At 42.9% G+C, this 15365-nt stretch overlaps 1 protein-coding gene across 1 annotated transcript in view; it reads left to right on the top strand.

Annotated features, from left to right (window-relative positions):
• LOC133996799 (venom phosphodiesterase 1) overlaps positions 1-15365 on the top strand; it is a 58636-nt gene that overhangs the window by 28402 nt on the left and 14869 nt on the right. The window contains exons 12-20 of the mRNA XM_062436383.1: positions 170-278; positions 1349-1471; positions 4919-4950; positions 5036-5163; positions 6376-6445; positions 6650-6737; positions 6968-7140; positions 10859-10904; positions 11594-11748. Coding sequence (XP_062292367.1) covers positions 170-278; positions 1349-1471; positions 4919-4950; positions 5036-5163; positions 6376-6445; positions 6650-6737; positions 6968-7140; positions 10859-10904; positions 11594-11748 — 924 coding nt within the window. The remainder of the gene's footprint in view (positions 1-169; positions 279-1348; positions 1472-4918; positions 4951-5035; positions 5164-6375; positions 6446-6649; positions 6738-6967; positions 7141-10858; positions 10905-11593; positions 11749-15365) is intronic.

Raw genomic sequence — 15365 nt, 5'->3', positions numbered from 1 at the left:
AATGAGTGTAGTCTCAGTGATGAGCAATAGCACTCTGCAGTGAGACCAAGGTGCACAACACTTTCAAGAAAACTTTTATTTATTATATTGTATTTCTTATTATTATACAATATAATACATATCATGTAATTTCACTCTGTGTGTGTGTGTGTGGTTTTTTTTTCTCCAGCTGATTGAAGCACTGCAAGGTGTAGATCAGATCATTGGCCAGTTAATGAATGGACTCAAACAGATTGGCCTTCACCGCTGTCTCAACATCATCATCGTGGCGGATCATGGTAATAAACAATATGACATGGCCTTGGCTTTGGACACAGTTCCAGCTCGCCTCGCCTCGGCACGGTTCCAGAACAGTACATCGTCATAGCAACACTGCATTAAACTGCTGTGACTTTGTTTTATACGCGACACAAAACACATAAACAATGGAGGACATGGAGGCGATGGTGTACTTGCTGCTGTATGAGGCTTTCTGTCTCACACAAAGCAAGAGAAGAGAAACTAATCGCTGTAACGCTGTTGTTGGTATTTAACCGTCCTGTTGTCTTTAGGTCAAGGAAGGGCAGGAGGAAGGAAGGAAGGAAGGAATGAGTAAGGAAAGGAGGGAGGGAGGGAGGAAAAGAGGAAGGAAGGGAGGAAGTGAGGAAGGGAGGAAGTGAGGAAAGAAGGAAGGGAGGAAAGAAAAGAGTAACAACAACAGCGTTACAGAGATTGGTTTCTCTTCTCTTGCTTTGTGTGAGACAGAAAGCCTCATACAGCAGCAAGTACACCATCGCCTCCATGTCCTCCATTGTTTTATGTGTTCACGGCAGTTTCGTGGAGCCGTGCTATGACGACCCGGCCCACGTTGAGTAGGTACTTTTTTGTAATGGAAAAGGTCTGTTCTGGAGCCGTACCAAGGCTAGGTGAGCCGAGTCGTGCTGGAACTGTGTAGTGGAAAAGCGCCATAAGGGTTTTCATTTTCAAACTTATATTGGTCAGGAAATCATCTTTAAATAATGAAATAATTAGCCAAAATGGATAAAAGTTAAATCAGTAGTTTTGTGGAGTTTAAAGGTTGCTCTGTAGCAGCTGACTCAGAAGTTTTCTTAACAGTTCTTACTCACTAAACACTTAATAAATTCACTCTCACGGATCACCTGTTTTAGGCAAGTTTTTACACATTTATTTGCATAATATGATGTGATGAGAGTATGTGCCTCCTGGAAAGAAATCAATCTAAAAATCTGTTTTGCTGTAAAGTCTAAAGGAGCTGTGATTGCAGTTGAAAAGCGAAATATGCAAAACCAGTGGCACGTTCATACAATACAAAAGAGATTATTTACATATAAGCTGAATGCTGTCACAGGTATGGAGGACACAAGCTGTGACAGGAAGGAGGTGCTGCAGGATCTGGTGGGTGATGTCAGCAACTATTATGTCAGTGAAGGACCATTCGGACGCATCAGAGCGAGGAACAAAGACACAGTCTGTGAGTAAATTAATGTATTGAATGTTTATTTGTATAGGAACACGTACCAATACAGCATGAAGTAATGCCAACGACTGCAGCTGATTGCCTGATATTGTATTTTGCAATTGAACTGCATAAAACCCAAAACTTAACAATACATACATAATTAATTCTGTATTGACTGTTCCTTCTTTCCTCCCTCCTTCTCTCCTTCTTTCCTTCCTCTCTCTTTCCTCCCTTCCTTCCTTTCCTTACTCCCTTCCTTCTTTCCTTCCTTCCCCCCTTCCTCTTTTCCTTTATGCCTCCCTCCCTCCTACCTTCCTTCCTTCCTTCTTTCCTCCCTCCCTGCTTCTCTCTTTCTTTCCTCCCTCCTACCTTCCTTCTTTGCTGCTTCCTTCCTTCCTTCCTCCCTTCCTTCTTTCCTTTCGTTCCCTTTCTTCCTTCCGTCCTCCCTTCCTTCCTTCCTCCTTTCCTTCGTTCTTTCTCCCTTCCATCCTTCCTCCCTCCTTTCCTTCCTTCCTTCCTCTTTTCCTTCCTTCTTCCTCCCTTCTATCCTTCCTTGACTCGAGGACAACAGGAGGGTTAAATACTGTTCATATTTTACACCCTCACAGTATTTCCTGGGTAAATTTTGACCCGGTCTAAGAATCCCCTCAATAAAAAGTGTCTTTACGAAATGTTGAAGCACAGATGGAAGGAAGGAAGGAAGGAAATGAGTGAGGAGGAAGGAAGGAAGGAAGGAAGGAAGGAAGGAAGGAATGAAGGAAAGGAGTAAGGAGGGAGGGAGGAAGGAAGGAAAGGAGTAAGGAGGGAAGAAGGAAGGAAGGAAGGAAGGGAGTAAGGAGGGAGCGAGGAAGGAAGGAAGGAAAGGGGTAAGGAGGGAGGGAGGAAGAAAGGAAGGAAGGAAAGGAGTAAGGAGGGAGGGAGGAAGGAAAGGAGGAAGGAAGGAAAGAAAGAAAGGAGTAAGGAGGGAGGAAGGAAGGAAGGAAGGAAGGAAGGAAGGAAGGAAGGAAGGAAGGAAGGAAGGAGGAAGTGAGGAAAGAAGTATGGAAGAGGAGGGAGCAAAGAAAGAGGGAGGAAGGAAGGAACAGTGAAAAGAGATGGGGACAACTTGAGGGTTGAACCTTGATTAATGTTTCAGAGAGCAGAGAGAGTGTGTCAAGTCCCTGAGTGCCTGAGGAGACTAGATGATTGGATGAGTTTAAGATTGCTTAGGATCATGGCAAAGGTCTTATTGGCTTCTTATTATATATCATCATTAGGCGCCTACAACACAATAGTAACACAATGACCTGTGTGTGAAAAGATAATGACCCAGTAAGAATACAGGTGATAACTCTGACCCAAGATACACTGATAACTTCAATAGCTTCAATATTTTAATAACCTATCTAGAATCATGTTACTCCATCTAATCATCAAAGTTGGCTCCCAAAGAACATAGCACTGATGATAAATGATGAGTAATTACCTATAAATGTGCTTTTATTTGGTGCCAAGCAGGACAGTGCAGGTCTGTTTGGTATGTGTTGGCTTTCACTGCAATAAAACAGATGCCTTTTACTTTAATTTAATGGCTGTTCCTGATGCACACACCCACTCTATTCATGATGAGTCAAAGCTTTGATGTGTCAAATCTAGAGTGGATACAGATAAACACGTCCAGATCATAGACTGTAACATCCGTGACGTCACCCATTGGTTTGTGGACTGCTGCTCGGAGGCCAATAGTTTAGGATCTGAGCAGCGCCATCTTGAAAATTTCAGGTGCGTGCCGGGTAAAATAAACCCACAGATTCTACTTATATGGGCATCAGGAGGAGTATGAGGCGCCCTCCTGAACCTGTGAACCAATCAACCTGTCAATCACCACGTAGCCACGCCCTAATGCATATCGTCACATATAAAATCAGGGAGGCCAAAATGTCCCAAATGAACATCATACTGCATTGAAGAAGGCTTTAAACTAGCGATTGAGACCATAAACACATTTTGAAAACGTTTACTGAGGTTAGAAATCAAGTGAGAAGTTGGTGAATTCTCCATTGACTTGTATAGAGATGGAAGTCCTTTTGACACCAAAACGGTCGCCCCCTGGTGGCCTTTTGATAGAATGCAGTTTTAAGTTACTTCCGCGTTGGCCTCATTTCAGAGGACCAGAACTCCCAGCCTGGTTCAGATACTGTTCGCAGGTTTAAATGTCAAAAAAACACTAACAAATTCTCAACCTGTGATTATAGGTCATCTGAACAAAATAGAATTACTGTTTACTTTTTTGCATCCAGGTTCAATCACCAATATTTATTTAGACATTGAACCCGTGAGGATAGAATTTAGATATTAGTTTTTTTTGCAGTCAGAGCTCTGAGGCTGAATCACTTCTTAACCCCTTACATACTGTACATATTCTACACCCTCACAGTATGTTCTGGATCCGCTTTGACCCGGTCTAAGAATCTCCTCATAAAAAGTGTCTATACCAAATGTTGAATCACAGATGTGTTTAGAAAGCATCAATAGTCGATCTGACTGATCAATAAATGTGATTAAACCTTGATTCATGTTTCAGAGAGCAGAGAGAGTGTATTTTTTAGCTTTTACACCACTAAACATCTCCTATCACACAATATCATGTCCTATTTTACCTCAGACATGAAAATATAACATAGCAATAATGATGGAAATGTCTATTTTTGGTAGTTTTAAGTCTCTTTAGTCTCTGCATCTCATAGTTACCATGGTAACTAGATGGCAGCTATTACTCAAACTAACTGTAGGTTGTTTTTAGTCATTTTTGCATCTCTTTTTGGTGGTTTTTAGGTTTCTTTAGTCAATTTAAGTCTCTTTTAAACATGTTTGCATCTCTTTTTGGTGGTTAAATGTTATGTATATGTAAAGTGAAAATGAGCAGAACTTGGAACTGTGGGGTTTATTGTATAACCATTAGAGCAGTGGTCTCCAACCCTGCTCCTGGAGAGCTACTGCCCTGCATGTTTTAGGTATCTCCTCACTCTAACACACCTGATTCTAATAATCAACTCGTTATCAAGCCCTTTGACGAGCCTCAGCTGCTTGATAACGAGTTAGAGTGAGGAGATACCTAAAACATGCAGGGCAGTAGCTCTCCAGGAGCAGGGTTGGAGACCACTGCATTAGAGCCATCAGTCTTCACTGCTACATCATAAAAATAAATCCTCATAACTACTATCTTATTAAAACTATTAACTATTCATTTAACTAAAGTCTACGTGCATCCAGTGCCAGTGAAAAGCCTCTTTAGACAGCTGTGTTGACTAAAATAGAAGAAGAATGGTTTAATGAGAGGCATGACTGAAAGATTGAGAAAAGATTAAACAAATATGGAGTTACTCAATCGGTTTGGATACTGTCATACATTGGCAGAAGCTGGAGATATCAGATTAGTAATGACAAACGCTTGTGCACATCTGTTTTCTCTTTCAACAGTGGACTCAGCAGGACTTGTTGCTAACATGACTGTGAGTACTTAATGTTCTGAAGAATTATTCTCTCTGAATGAGTGTCAGGTTCTTGATTTAATTATTTGTGTTTTGGTGATTTTAGTGCAAGAAGCCAGACCAAAAGATCAAGCCGTACCTGAAGGCCGACTTACCGAAGCGCCTCCACTTCGCCAACAGCCGTCGCATCGAAGACGTCAGCGTCCTGGTCGACACACAATGGCTGTTTGAGAGGTACCCATCATGCATCTGTGCTACATCTGTCCCGCATTAGTTTTCGCAGTTGTTTCTCAATTGCAGTTTTAGCTTTAAGGTTTCTGGACGTCAACCCTGAGCATCAGCATGATACATCTGCCCATGGAGTCCAGACACTCAATTAATCTTGATGTACTTTCCACATGAATCAGATCTAGACCGAGACCGCCAACATTCCCCCATGAGTAAGCACTTGGCAACTAGTGACAAAGGAAAAATTCCCATTTACGGAAAGATACCTGAAGCAGAACTGGGCTCTAGGTGGGTGGCCATTTGCCTCGACTGGTTGAGGTTGAGGACAGAAAGAGAGAACACAGAAACAATCAACTTCAATCTGACTTCTGCTGAAACCGATCAGACTGATGAGGTTGATGAAGCGATGCTCCGATGGATCTGAAGATTGGGTGGTGATGGGGAAGTCGAATGGCATCAAGAAAGCTCTAAAGCAGAGAATGAGAATACTTGATAAGCTGACAAAGAAAGTGTGTCACCATGATATTGGTTAGATATGACCAGGCGATGCCCCAGAAATGACAGCAAGGAAGATACGAGCTTTGACAGAGATCAGAATGAGCTGTGAGAAGGATCAGAATGACCGAAGAATGAGAAATAAAACTATGGCGTTAGCATCATTTGCAACAACCCAACGAGAATGGCTTACATTAGAAATGATCTCATAATAACAAACAATAACAAAGCATTGTTTTGGCATTACAACACAATGACCTGTGGGTTTATAATGGATATAAACATTTGCAAATATGTTCACATTGCATTCAAATAGACCTTTGATTGAAAACTTACAATACGATACTCACATTTTCAAACAGGAATTTACCATAAAATAAGCTACTAAATATTTAGTAATTCAACATTGCATTGGTTTATCTTTGTACTACATGTATCTGATTGTTTATACATCAGGTTTTCAGGAATGAAATATGATCACACTGATGATTTAAAGGTCTCTAAAACTCATGTATCCAATATGATACACTTGGCGATACAGGGTTTTTGTCCACCACAGTGACGTCCAGGAAGTTCATCCACACTGACTCATATTTATTTCATCACCCCTTGACCTGTTCACATCTACACGCTCAGTATACTACACATTTTCAGTATTTTTCCACAAACTGGATCAGAGTGATTTCTATGTTTCATGAAGACCTCTTGTGCATGTTCTTACAGATATCCTGGATCTGTCACGTTTTGTGCCGGTGGGACACACGGCTATGACAACGATGCCGAGAGCATGCACGTGAGCGCTTTTTTATTTAGTGCTAGACTATTAGTCATAGTCATCAGTCAGCAACTTTTATGCTATTTCAAAATTAACTTGCATTGCACGTTCATGTTCAATTTTCACTTCCTTTTTCTTTCTTTTTTTGGACTGTTTTTGACTCAGTTAAAATTGCTATTGCGTTACAGAAATATCTCTTTCGTCTTTTCCCTTTTCTTCCAGGCCATGTTCCTTAGTTACGGACCCAAGTTCCAATACCAAACAGAAATTGAGCCATTCTCCAACATTGAGCTGTACAATCTCATGTGCGGTAAGCATGAAGCAGATCTAAAGCAAACTAATAAACATTGTGGTTTGCTTTGAGAATCAGAGCTGTACAAGAGAGACTCAAAGCTCTGATTTTATCTTGAAAAGTGTTTGTGGTAAATGATGCTAACTTTAACAGTAAGTACTTGTTTTTTTACTAAATGGACCAAAACATGCAAAGACACAGATGTTGTTTACAAAGCTAAACAGTCTATGTCCAATGATCCCATTCAGACGTTCTACAGATCCCCCCCACTGACAACAACGGGACCCATGGCAGTATGAACCACATCCTGAGGAAGCCCTACTACACACCGCTGTCCCCTGTAGAGCAGAGCGGGCCTGCTGAATGCCCACTACTCAGCCTCGACCCTACAGACACCCTCGGATGCTCCTGTCCTGGACTGGTGAGTATCAACACGCTAAAATGCTGCAGAGTAGAGAAGGAAGCAGCTCAGATTTCCTCAGAAAAACAGAGGGAATCATTCAAAAAATAACTCTGTGTCTGATTCATGAGACGTGCACAAGCTTGTCGTAAGCTAATATTTATGAATCTGAATTATTCTCAAATTGAATGGATGCCAAGAAAGTTATTAGCAAAAGGAGATGCCCAAACAAGTACTGCTGTGTGCAAACTGGGAAGTCACATATTTAAGATGAAGTCTTCCCTTGAATGGATGATTGATTCATTGCAGTGAAATTGAATTTGTGTTCAAGTTTTACACGTGAGAATCTGCTGCTTGGTCAAACTGCAACGTACAGTATAAAATAGATGCTGGCTTACTGAATACCAAACTTGAGACCTATTAATATTAAACAGATGAATAAATCAGAAGGCCCTGATTTCAAGAATGTATCTGCACTCTCCACAGGTTGTCCGGTAAGAACAGGAATGATGTTAAAGGGTTAATGAATCCAGTAAACACACTCTCATTGAGATGCCCCTCATTTATTGATGAATAAACTCTTCTTGGTATTGTCTGTGTGTGGTTAACTCTCATGGACACACAAGACGGAGCAAATCAACAAAAGGGATAAGAAAAAGTCCAGAAAAACACAGCTGCAGGTTAAATAGAGTCCAAGCTGCCTCTTCATCGGCTCGCGCGAGACACTTCTCCCAGTGCAGCAGAGGTCTCTGATTGATTCAGCGCATCCTGCCGTTAACTGTTCACGTGCGCTCCATGCACGATCACGTGAACACCATGCACAAAGTAACAAGCTCTGTGCATGTGAACTGAATGGGCTGATGAGGGATGCTATGCCAGATATTGGCGATGAAGTGTTAAACTTCTGAACGTACAGAGATAAATGCAGTTACTGTATAGGCACGGCAGTTTTATTTATATAGCGCATTTCATACACAGTGGCAACTCAATGTGCACACACTAATAATAAAAACAAAGTACAGAAACATAGAAAGAGAGAGAAATAAAATACTAGAATAGAGCATTAAATATAAGGTTGCAGCATAAAATAATGATTTGCTTTAAAATCATTAAAAGGACATAGAGTGCAAATGAAAGATAAAAATGTAAAGTGCTTTGAAATAAGAGCTCAATCATAAGCACAGGAGAAGAGAAGTGTTTTTAACCTGATTTCAGTTGTGCTGGTAGTTTGTTCCAGTTGTGTAAAAGCTGCTTCATCATGTTTAGTCTGAACTCTGGGCTCCACTATCTGACCTGAGTCAGTAGATCTCAGAGCTCTACTGGGTTTATATTCTACTAACATGTCATTCATGTATTCTGGACCTAAACCATTCAGTGATTTGTAGACCAGTAGCAGAACTTTAAAATATATCCTATAGCTGACTGGGAGCCAGTGTAAAGACTTTAGAACAGGTATAGATTAACTGTGACTGTGGAAGCGAGCCAAGTATAGGACTACCTGCTGGGATAACATGCTGCAGCAGTCAAACTTCATGGTACAAATGAAATCAATTCAAACTGGTAATATAACCGAAAGCTAAATGCAGACATACATGAAAGACCTCAGTCATTTCCTACTGTTCTACCGCAGGGCTTGTTTAATCATGAACTGAATCGTGAATCAGATGCTGTGTCAGCTATAAATCATTCATGTGTCTGGATAAAGAGGAACTCTGACAGATGTTGAGAGGCAAGCAGCAGGATGGGCTTCTGGGGTTTTTGCTTGTGAAAACAACAAAGAACTAAAGTCATGTGGCAGTTCAAATGTTGCTGTGACGCAGTTTGTCACATCCACTAGCAGCTGAAAGTCAACATCAACATGAGATATGCTATATATCCATGTAGACACTCGTTATACCCCAGTTAGAGGAGATGCTGCCTCCAGCTGTTTGGGTTTGTGCCTTTCTTGTATCACCATGACGATGCCCTGATGCAAAAAGCTAGGCCCATGAAGAAAGCTTATTTATTTAACCATTGTGTCGTACTCCCGGGTCAAATTGACCCCGTCTGTTTTGACTGTTCCTTCTTTCCTCCCTTCCTTCCTTCCGTCTGTCCTTCCTCCCTCTCTCCTTCTCTTTCTTTCCTTCCTCCCTTCCTTCTTTCCTCCCTCCATCCCCCTTTCTTCCTTCCTTGTGTCCTTCCTTTATTCCTCCCTCTTTTCCTTCTCTCTTTCTTTCCTCCCCCCTACCTTCCTCCCTTCCCCTGTCCTTCTTTCCTTCCTTCCACTTTTCCATTCTCCCTCCCACCCTCCCTCCTTCTTCCTTTCTTTCCTTTCCTCCCTTCCTTGCTCCCTCCTTTCCTTCCGTCTTCATTCCTCCCTTCCTTCCTCCCTCCTTTCCTTCCTTCTTCCTTCCTCCCTCCCTCCTTTCCTTCCGTCTTCCTTCCTCCTTTCCTTCCTTCTTCCTCCCTTCCTCATTTCTTTCCTTCTTCCTCCCTTCCTTCCTTCCTTCCTCCCTCCTTTCCTTTCATCTTCATTCCTCCCTTCCTTCCTCCTTTCTTTCCTTCTTCCTGCCTCCTTTCCTTCCTTCTTCCTTCCTTCCTTCCTTTGTTCCTTCCTCATTTCTTTCCTTCTTCCTCCCTTCATTCCTTGACTTGAGGACAACAGGAGGGTTAAATGCATTCATTAGTTTATACCCAGTTTGGTGTGGAAGAACTTGACCTCAACCTAATCCAACACCTTTAGGATGAACCGTTGTCAGACCTCACAAACGCTCTAAATGTGGCTGAATGGGAGCGAATTCCTGCAGCCAGGCCTCAAAATCAGCTGGAAAGCCTTAAAAACAGAAGCTTGGAAGCTATTATAGCTGTACATTAATGCAGCTCATCTGGATGTTGGCCTCAGGCGTCTTGATATCTGTAGAAATATACGCAATGACGCACCAACATGCATAACTGGGAGTGGACGACTGATAGCGGGAAGATAGCTGCAGTCCTCTGGAAAACTTCTAACTATTCACAGATGAGTTGATTTAAGAAATGAAACATTAAAGCATGTTGACAAAAAGTTTTATGAGTAAGAGATGCAATGATTTACTTCTTGTCCACGAGTGAAGGAAGGAAGGAAGGCGGGAGGAAAGAAGGAAGGAAGGGAGGAAGAAGGAAGGAAAGGAGGGAGGAAGGGAGAGAGGAAGGAAGGACGGAAAGGAGGGAGGAAGGAAGGAGGGAAGGAAGGAAGGAAGGAATGAAGGAAGGAAGGGAGGAAGAAGGGAGGGACGAAGGAAGGATGGAAAGGATGGACGGGAGGAAGAAGGAAGGAAAGGAGGGAGGAAGGGAGAGAGGAAGAATGAAGGAAAGGAGGGAGGAAGGAAGGAAGGAAAGAAGGAAGGAAGGAAGGAAGGAAGGAATGAAGGAAGGAAGGAAGGAAGGAAGGAAGGAAGGGAGGAGGAAGGAAGGAAGGGAGGAAGAGGGAAGGAAGGGAGGAAGGAAGGAAGGAAGGTAGGAGGAAGGGAGGAAAGAAGGAAGGAAGGAGAGACGGATGAAGGAAAAGAGGAAGGGAGGAAGGAAGGAAGGAAGGAAGGAAGGAAAGAAGGAAGGAAGGGAGGAACAAGGAAGGATTTTATGGTTTTTATGCCAGAATCTACAGACAAGCATATGATGTCATATTGTATCACATTTAATCTGTAAATATACTATCCCAGTTTAACAAAACAACAACAAACAATAACTTAACTTTCATTTTCATTCCTTTTTTTCTCTTTAGAATGAAAGTGTCGCTAACAGCCGCCTGGATCTGACAGCAGAAGAAAGTGAGAAGAACAAACCTTTTATCCTTTAAAGAAAAATATTATATTATAACCACAGAACATGTTTCTGTGATTCAGTTTTCTGGTTTTTTGTGCTTTAACCTTTGTGTCGTCCTCCGGGTCAAATTGACCCCGTCTGTTTTGACTGTTCCTTCTTTCCTCCCTTCCTTCCTTCCTTCTGTCCTTCCTCCCTCCTTCCTTCCTTCCTTTACTTCCTCCCTCCGTCCTTCTCTCTTTCTTTCCTCCCCCCTACCTTCTTCCCTTTCTTCTTTCCTCTGTCCTTCCTTGCTTCCTCCCTTCCTCTTTTCCTTTATCCCTCTCTCCTTCCTTCCTTCTTTCCCCCCTCCCTCCTACCTTCCTTCCTTCCTTCCATCCTTCCTTCCTCCCTCCTTCTCTCTTTCTTTCCTCCCCCTTACCTTCCTCCCTTCCTTCCTTCTTCCTCCCTTCCTTCCTTCCTCTCTCCCTTCCTCCCTCCTTTCCTTCCTTCTTCCTCCATTCCATCCTTCCTTCTTCCTCCCTTCCTTCCTTGACTCGAGGACAACAGGAGGGTTAAATGTCTCCAAGATCGTAATTTTAGTTATTTTTATTTCCTATATTTTTAGATTCTTGTTAATTTGTCCACATATCACAACTGAATACACTTTGTGATTTTCAGGACTGTCAAAATTCAGCTGCACTTTTTCCTCTTTCAGAGACTGCTGCAGAGAAGAAGCACATGCTGCTCGGTCGTCCAAAGATGCTGCAGCCTGACCAGAGTTACTGCATCCTTCATCAGGAGGGATTCATCTCCGCCTACAGCCACAAAGCTCTGATGCCCCTGTGGAGCTCCTTTACCATCGACAAGCCGGTAAGCACGAGGGGGGGGGGGGGTCAACTTAAACTCGGGTCAAGGAAAGAAGGAAAGATGGAAGGGAGGAATGATGGAAGGGAGGCAGAAGGAAGGGAAGGAAAGGAGGAAGGAAGGATGGAAGGGAGGAAGAAAGAAGGAAAGGAGGGAGGAGGGAGGGAAGGGATGAAGAAAGATGGAAGGAAGGAAGGAAGGAAGAGAAAACAAATGGAAGGAAAGAAGGAAAGATGGAGGGGAGGAAGAAGGAAGGGAAGGAGGAAGGGAGGATGGAAGGGAGGAAGAAAGAAGAAAGAAGGAAAAGAGGGAGGGAGGAAGGAAAGAAAGAGAGAAGGAGGGAGGAAGGAAGAAAGGAAGGAAAGAAGGAACAGTCAAAACAGACGGGTCAATCTGACCTGGGAGGATGACACGAGGGGTTAAGAGAGAGAGAAAGAGAAAGCTGCACAATAATATATTTATTATTATTATTTATTTCTTTATATATCGTCCATCCATTCCCAGCTGAGAAAGTGAAAATGTACTAACACATTAGCACTAGTTCTGATGAAAAGCTTTTCTATTAAAGACTGGTTTATTAGAACTACGGGTAATGATTTGCTGAACCCCAAATACGGTATTTTAACCAGGTGGGGAGTTCCGGTCCTCTGAAATGAGGCCAACGCGGAAGTAACTTAAAACTGCATTCTATCAAAAGGCCACCAGGGGGCGACCGTTTTGGTGTCAAAAGGACTTCCGTCTCTATACAAGTCAATGGAGAATTCACCAACTTCTCACTTGATTTCTAACCTCAGTAAACGTTTTCAAAATGTGTTTATGGTCTCAATCGCTAGTTTAAAGCCTTCTTCAATGCAGTATGATGTTCATTTGGGACATTTTGGCCTCCCTGATTTTATATGTGACGATAAAGCAGGGTATGCATTACTTCCTTTCTCCCTCCCTCCTTCTCTCCTTCCTTTCTTCCTCTTTTCCTTTCTCCCTCCCTCCCTCCTTCCTTCTTTCCTCCCTCCCTCCTACCTTCCTTCCTTCCCTCCCTCCTTCCTTCCTTCCTTCCTTCCTTCCTTCCTTCCTTCCTCCCTACCTTCCTTCTTCCCTCCATCCTTTCCTTCTTTCCTCCCTCCCTCCCTCCTACCTTCCTTCCTTCCCTCCCTCTTTCCTTCGTTCCTCCCTACCTTCCTTCCTCCCTCCTTTCCTTCCTTCCTTTCTCCCTCCCTCCCTCCTTTCCTTCCTTCTTCCTCCCTTCCTTCTTCCCTCCCTCCTTTCCTTCTTTCCTCCCTCCCTCCCTCCCTCCCTCCTACCTTCCTTCCTTCCCTCCCTCCTTCCTTCGTTCCTCCCTACCTTCCTTCCTCCCTTCCATCCTTCCTTCCTTCTGCCTCCCTTCCTTCCTTTCCTTCCGTCTTCCTACCTTCCTTCCTTACCTCCCTCCTTCCTTCCTTTCTTCCTCCTTTACTTCCTTCCTTCCTCCCTCCCTTCCTTCCTTCTTCCTCCCTCCTTTCCTTCCTTCTTCCTCCCTCCCTTCCTTCCTTCTTCCTCCCTTCCTTCCTTGACTTGAGGACAACAGGAGGGTTAAAGTACTTGTGCTGAACAATTAGTCCTTATATACACAAGACATCTTCAACCAGTCACTGCAACTCTGCAAGTTCCTGCTAGCTTGAAATCCTCCACCATGGTCCTGGTCTCCAAAAAACATTACAGAGCTCATTGACTACAGAGCTCATTGCTCGGACTCCTTGTGGCCATGAAGGTTCTTGAAAGACTCAACCTGCACCACCAATAACTGACCACCTGATGGACCCCATGTGTTGGCTTGTTGGAATAATAGTTCATCTAGGTCTACACTTTCTATGTCAGGATCCTGTTCATTGACTTCAGCTTCAGAGCTCTTCCACACTGACTTCACCCTAACCCTCCACTATGGAGTCCTTCAAATTGACAGGTGACCAGGGTTATTATAGTTTTAGTTTAACAATTGTTTAACCCTCCTGTTGTCCTCGAGTCGAGGAAGGAAGGAATGATGTAAGGAAGGGAGGAAGGAGGAAGGAAAGGAAGGATGGAAGGAAGGAAGGAAGGAAGGAAGGAAGGAAAGAAGGGAGTAAGGAAGTGAAGGAAAGAAGAAAAGGAGGGAGGAAGGAAAGGAGGGAGGAAGAAGGAAGTAAAGGAAGGAAGGGAGGAAGGAAGGAAGGAAGGAAGGAAAGATCGAAGGATGAAAGGAAGGAAGGAAGGAGGAAGGAAAGCAGGGAGGAAGAAGGAAGGAAAGATGGAAGGATGGAAGGAAGGGATGAAGATGGAAGGAAAGGAGGAAGGATGGAAGGAAAGGAGGAAGAAGGAAGGAAAGGAGGAAGGAGGGAGGAAGAAAGAAGGAAAGGAGGGAGTAAGAAGGAAGGAAAGATGGAAGGATGAAAGGAAGGAAGAGAAAACAAATGGAAGGAAGGAAGGAAAGATGGAAGGGAGGAAGAAGGAAGGAAAGGAGGAAGGAAAGAAAGAGAGAAGGAGGGAGGAAGGAAGGAAGGAAAAAATTTTTGGCCTCCCTGATTTTATATGTGACGATAAAGCAGGGTATGCATTAGGGCGTGGCTACGTCGTGATTGACAGGTTGATTGGTTCACAGGTTCAGGAGGGCGCCTCATGCTCCTCCTGTTTTGACTGTTCCTTCTTTCCTCCCTTCCTTCCTTCAATCTATCCTTCCTCCCTCATTCCCTCCTTCCTTCACTCCTTCCTTCCTTCCTTCCTTTTTTCCTTCCTTCCATCCTTCCTCCCTTCCTTCCTTCCTCCCTCCTTTTCTTCCTTCCTTCCTTCCTTCCTTCCTTCCTTCCTTCCTTCCTTCCTTCCCTCCCTCCCTCCTTCCTTCCTTCCTTCCATCCTTCCTCCCTTCCTTCTTTCCTTCCTCCCTTCCTTCCTTCCTACCTCCTTTTCTTCCTTCTTCCTTCCTTCCTTCCTTCCTTCCTTCCTTCCTTCCTTCCTTCCTTGACTCGAGGACAACAGGAGGGTTAAGGTGTGAGGAGTTCTGATATGTAAAGTGGAGCTACACCATGTCTGGATTTAAAGGTTATCAATAAAATCCTAAGTTGATTTTTTACAGATGGGAAGCCGGTGTAATTCAGGATAGGAATGATGTGTTCCCTACGTCAAGTATTATAAATATTTCTGAATTGTAGATAATGTGTTGGTCAGAAACTACTCCCAGATTTTTGGTAGTGTGTGTCATGTATTTATAGTCCTAAGATAAACGGTAATACTGTGAATAAGAAAGCAGCAACATAAGCAGGACTATCTTACACTTCACTGTAACTTTTTATTCTCCTACTTTCATCTGTCTTACTCTCTTTCCAGATCCATTTTATTTCGAATTCAACACTTTTAATCTTATTTAAATTGTCCTTTTATATCCTGTCTTGATGCATTTCATGTTTTTTGTAAAGCACTTTGAATTGGCTTGTTGTTGAGATGTGTTATACAGATAAATTTCCCTTTCACAGAACTACTCTCAGAAACTGAAAACAGTATCTCTGTTATTCATCTTTATTTCTAAACACATTAACGAGACCAAACTCATCATGGTGTTAGAAATATTTCAAAAAATCCAATGATTTATGGTGTTTTTAATAGTTTGTTGACAAGAAGAG

This window comes from Scomber scombrus, chromosome 16, assembly GCF_963691925.1.
Source record: "Scomber scombrus chromosome 16, fScoSco1.1, whole genome shotgun sequence".
NCBI lineage: Eukaryota > Metazoa > Chordata > Actinopteri > Scombriformes > Scombridae > Scomber > Scomber scombrus.
The sequence above is the reverse complement of the archived record's forward strand: the minus strand, read 5'-3'. Positions and strand labels throughout refer to the sequence as shown.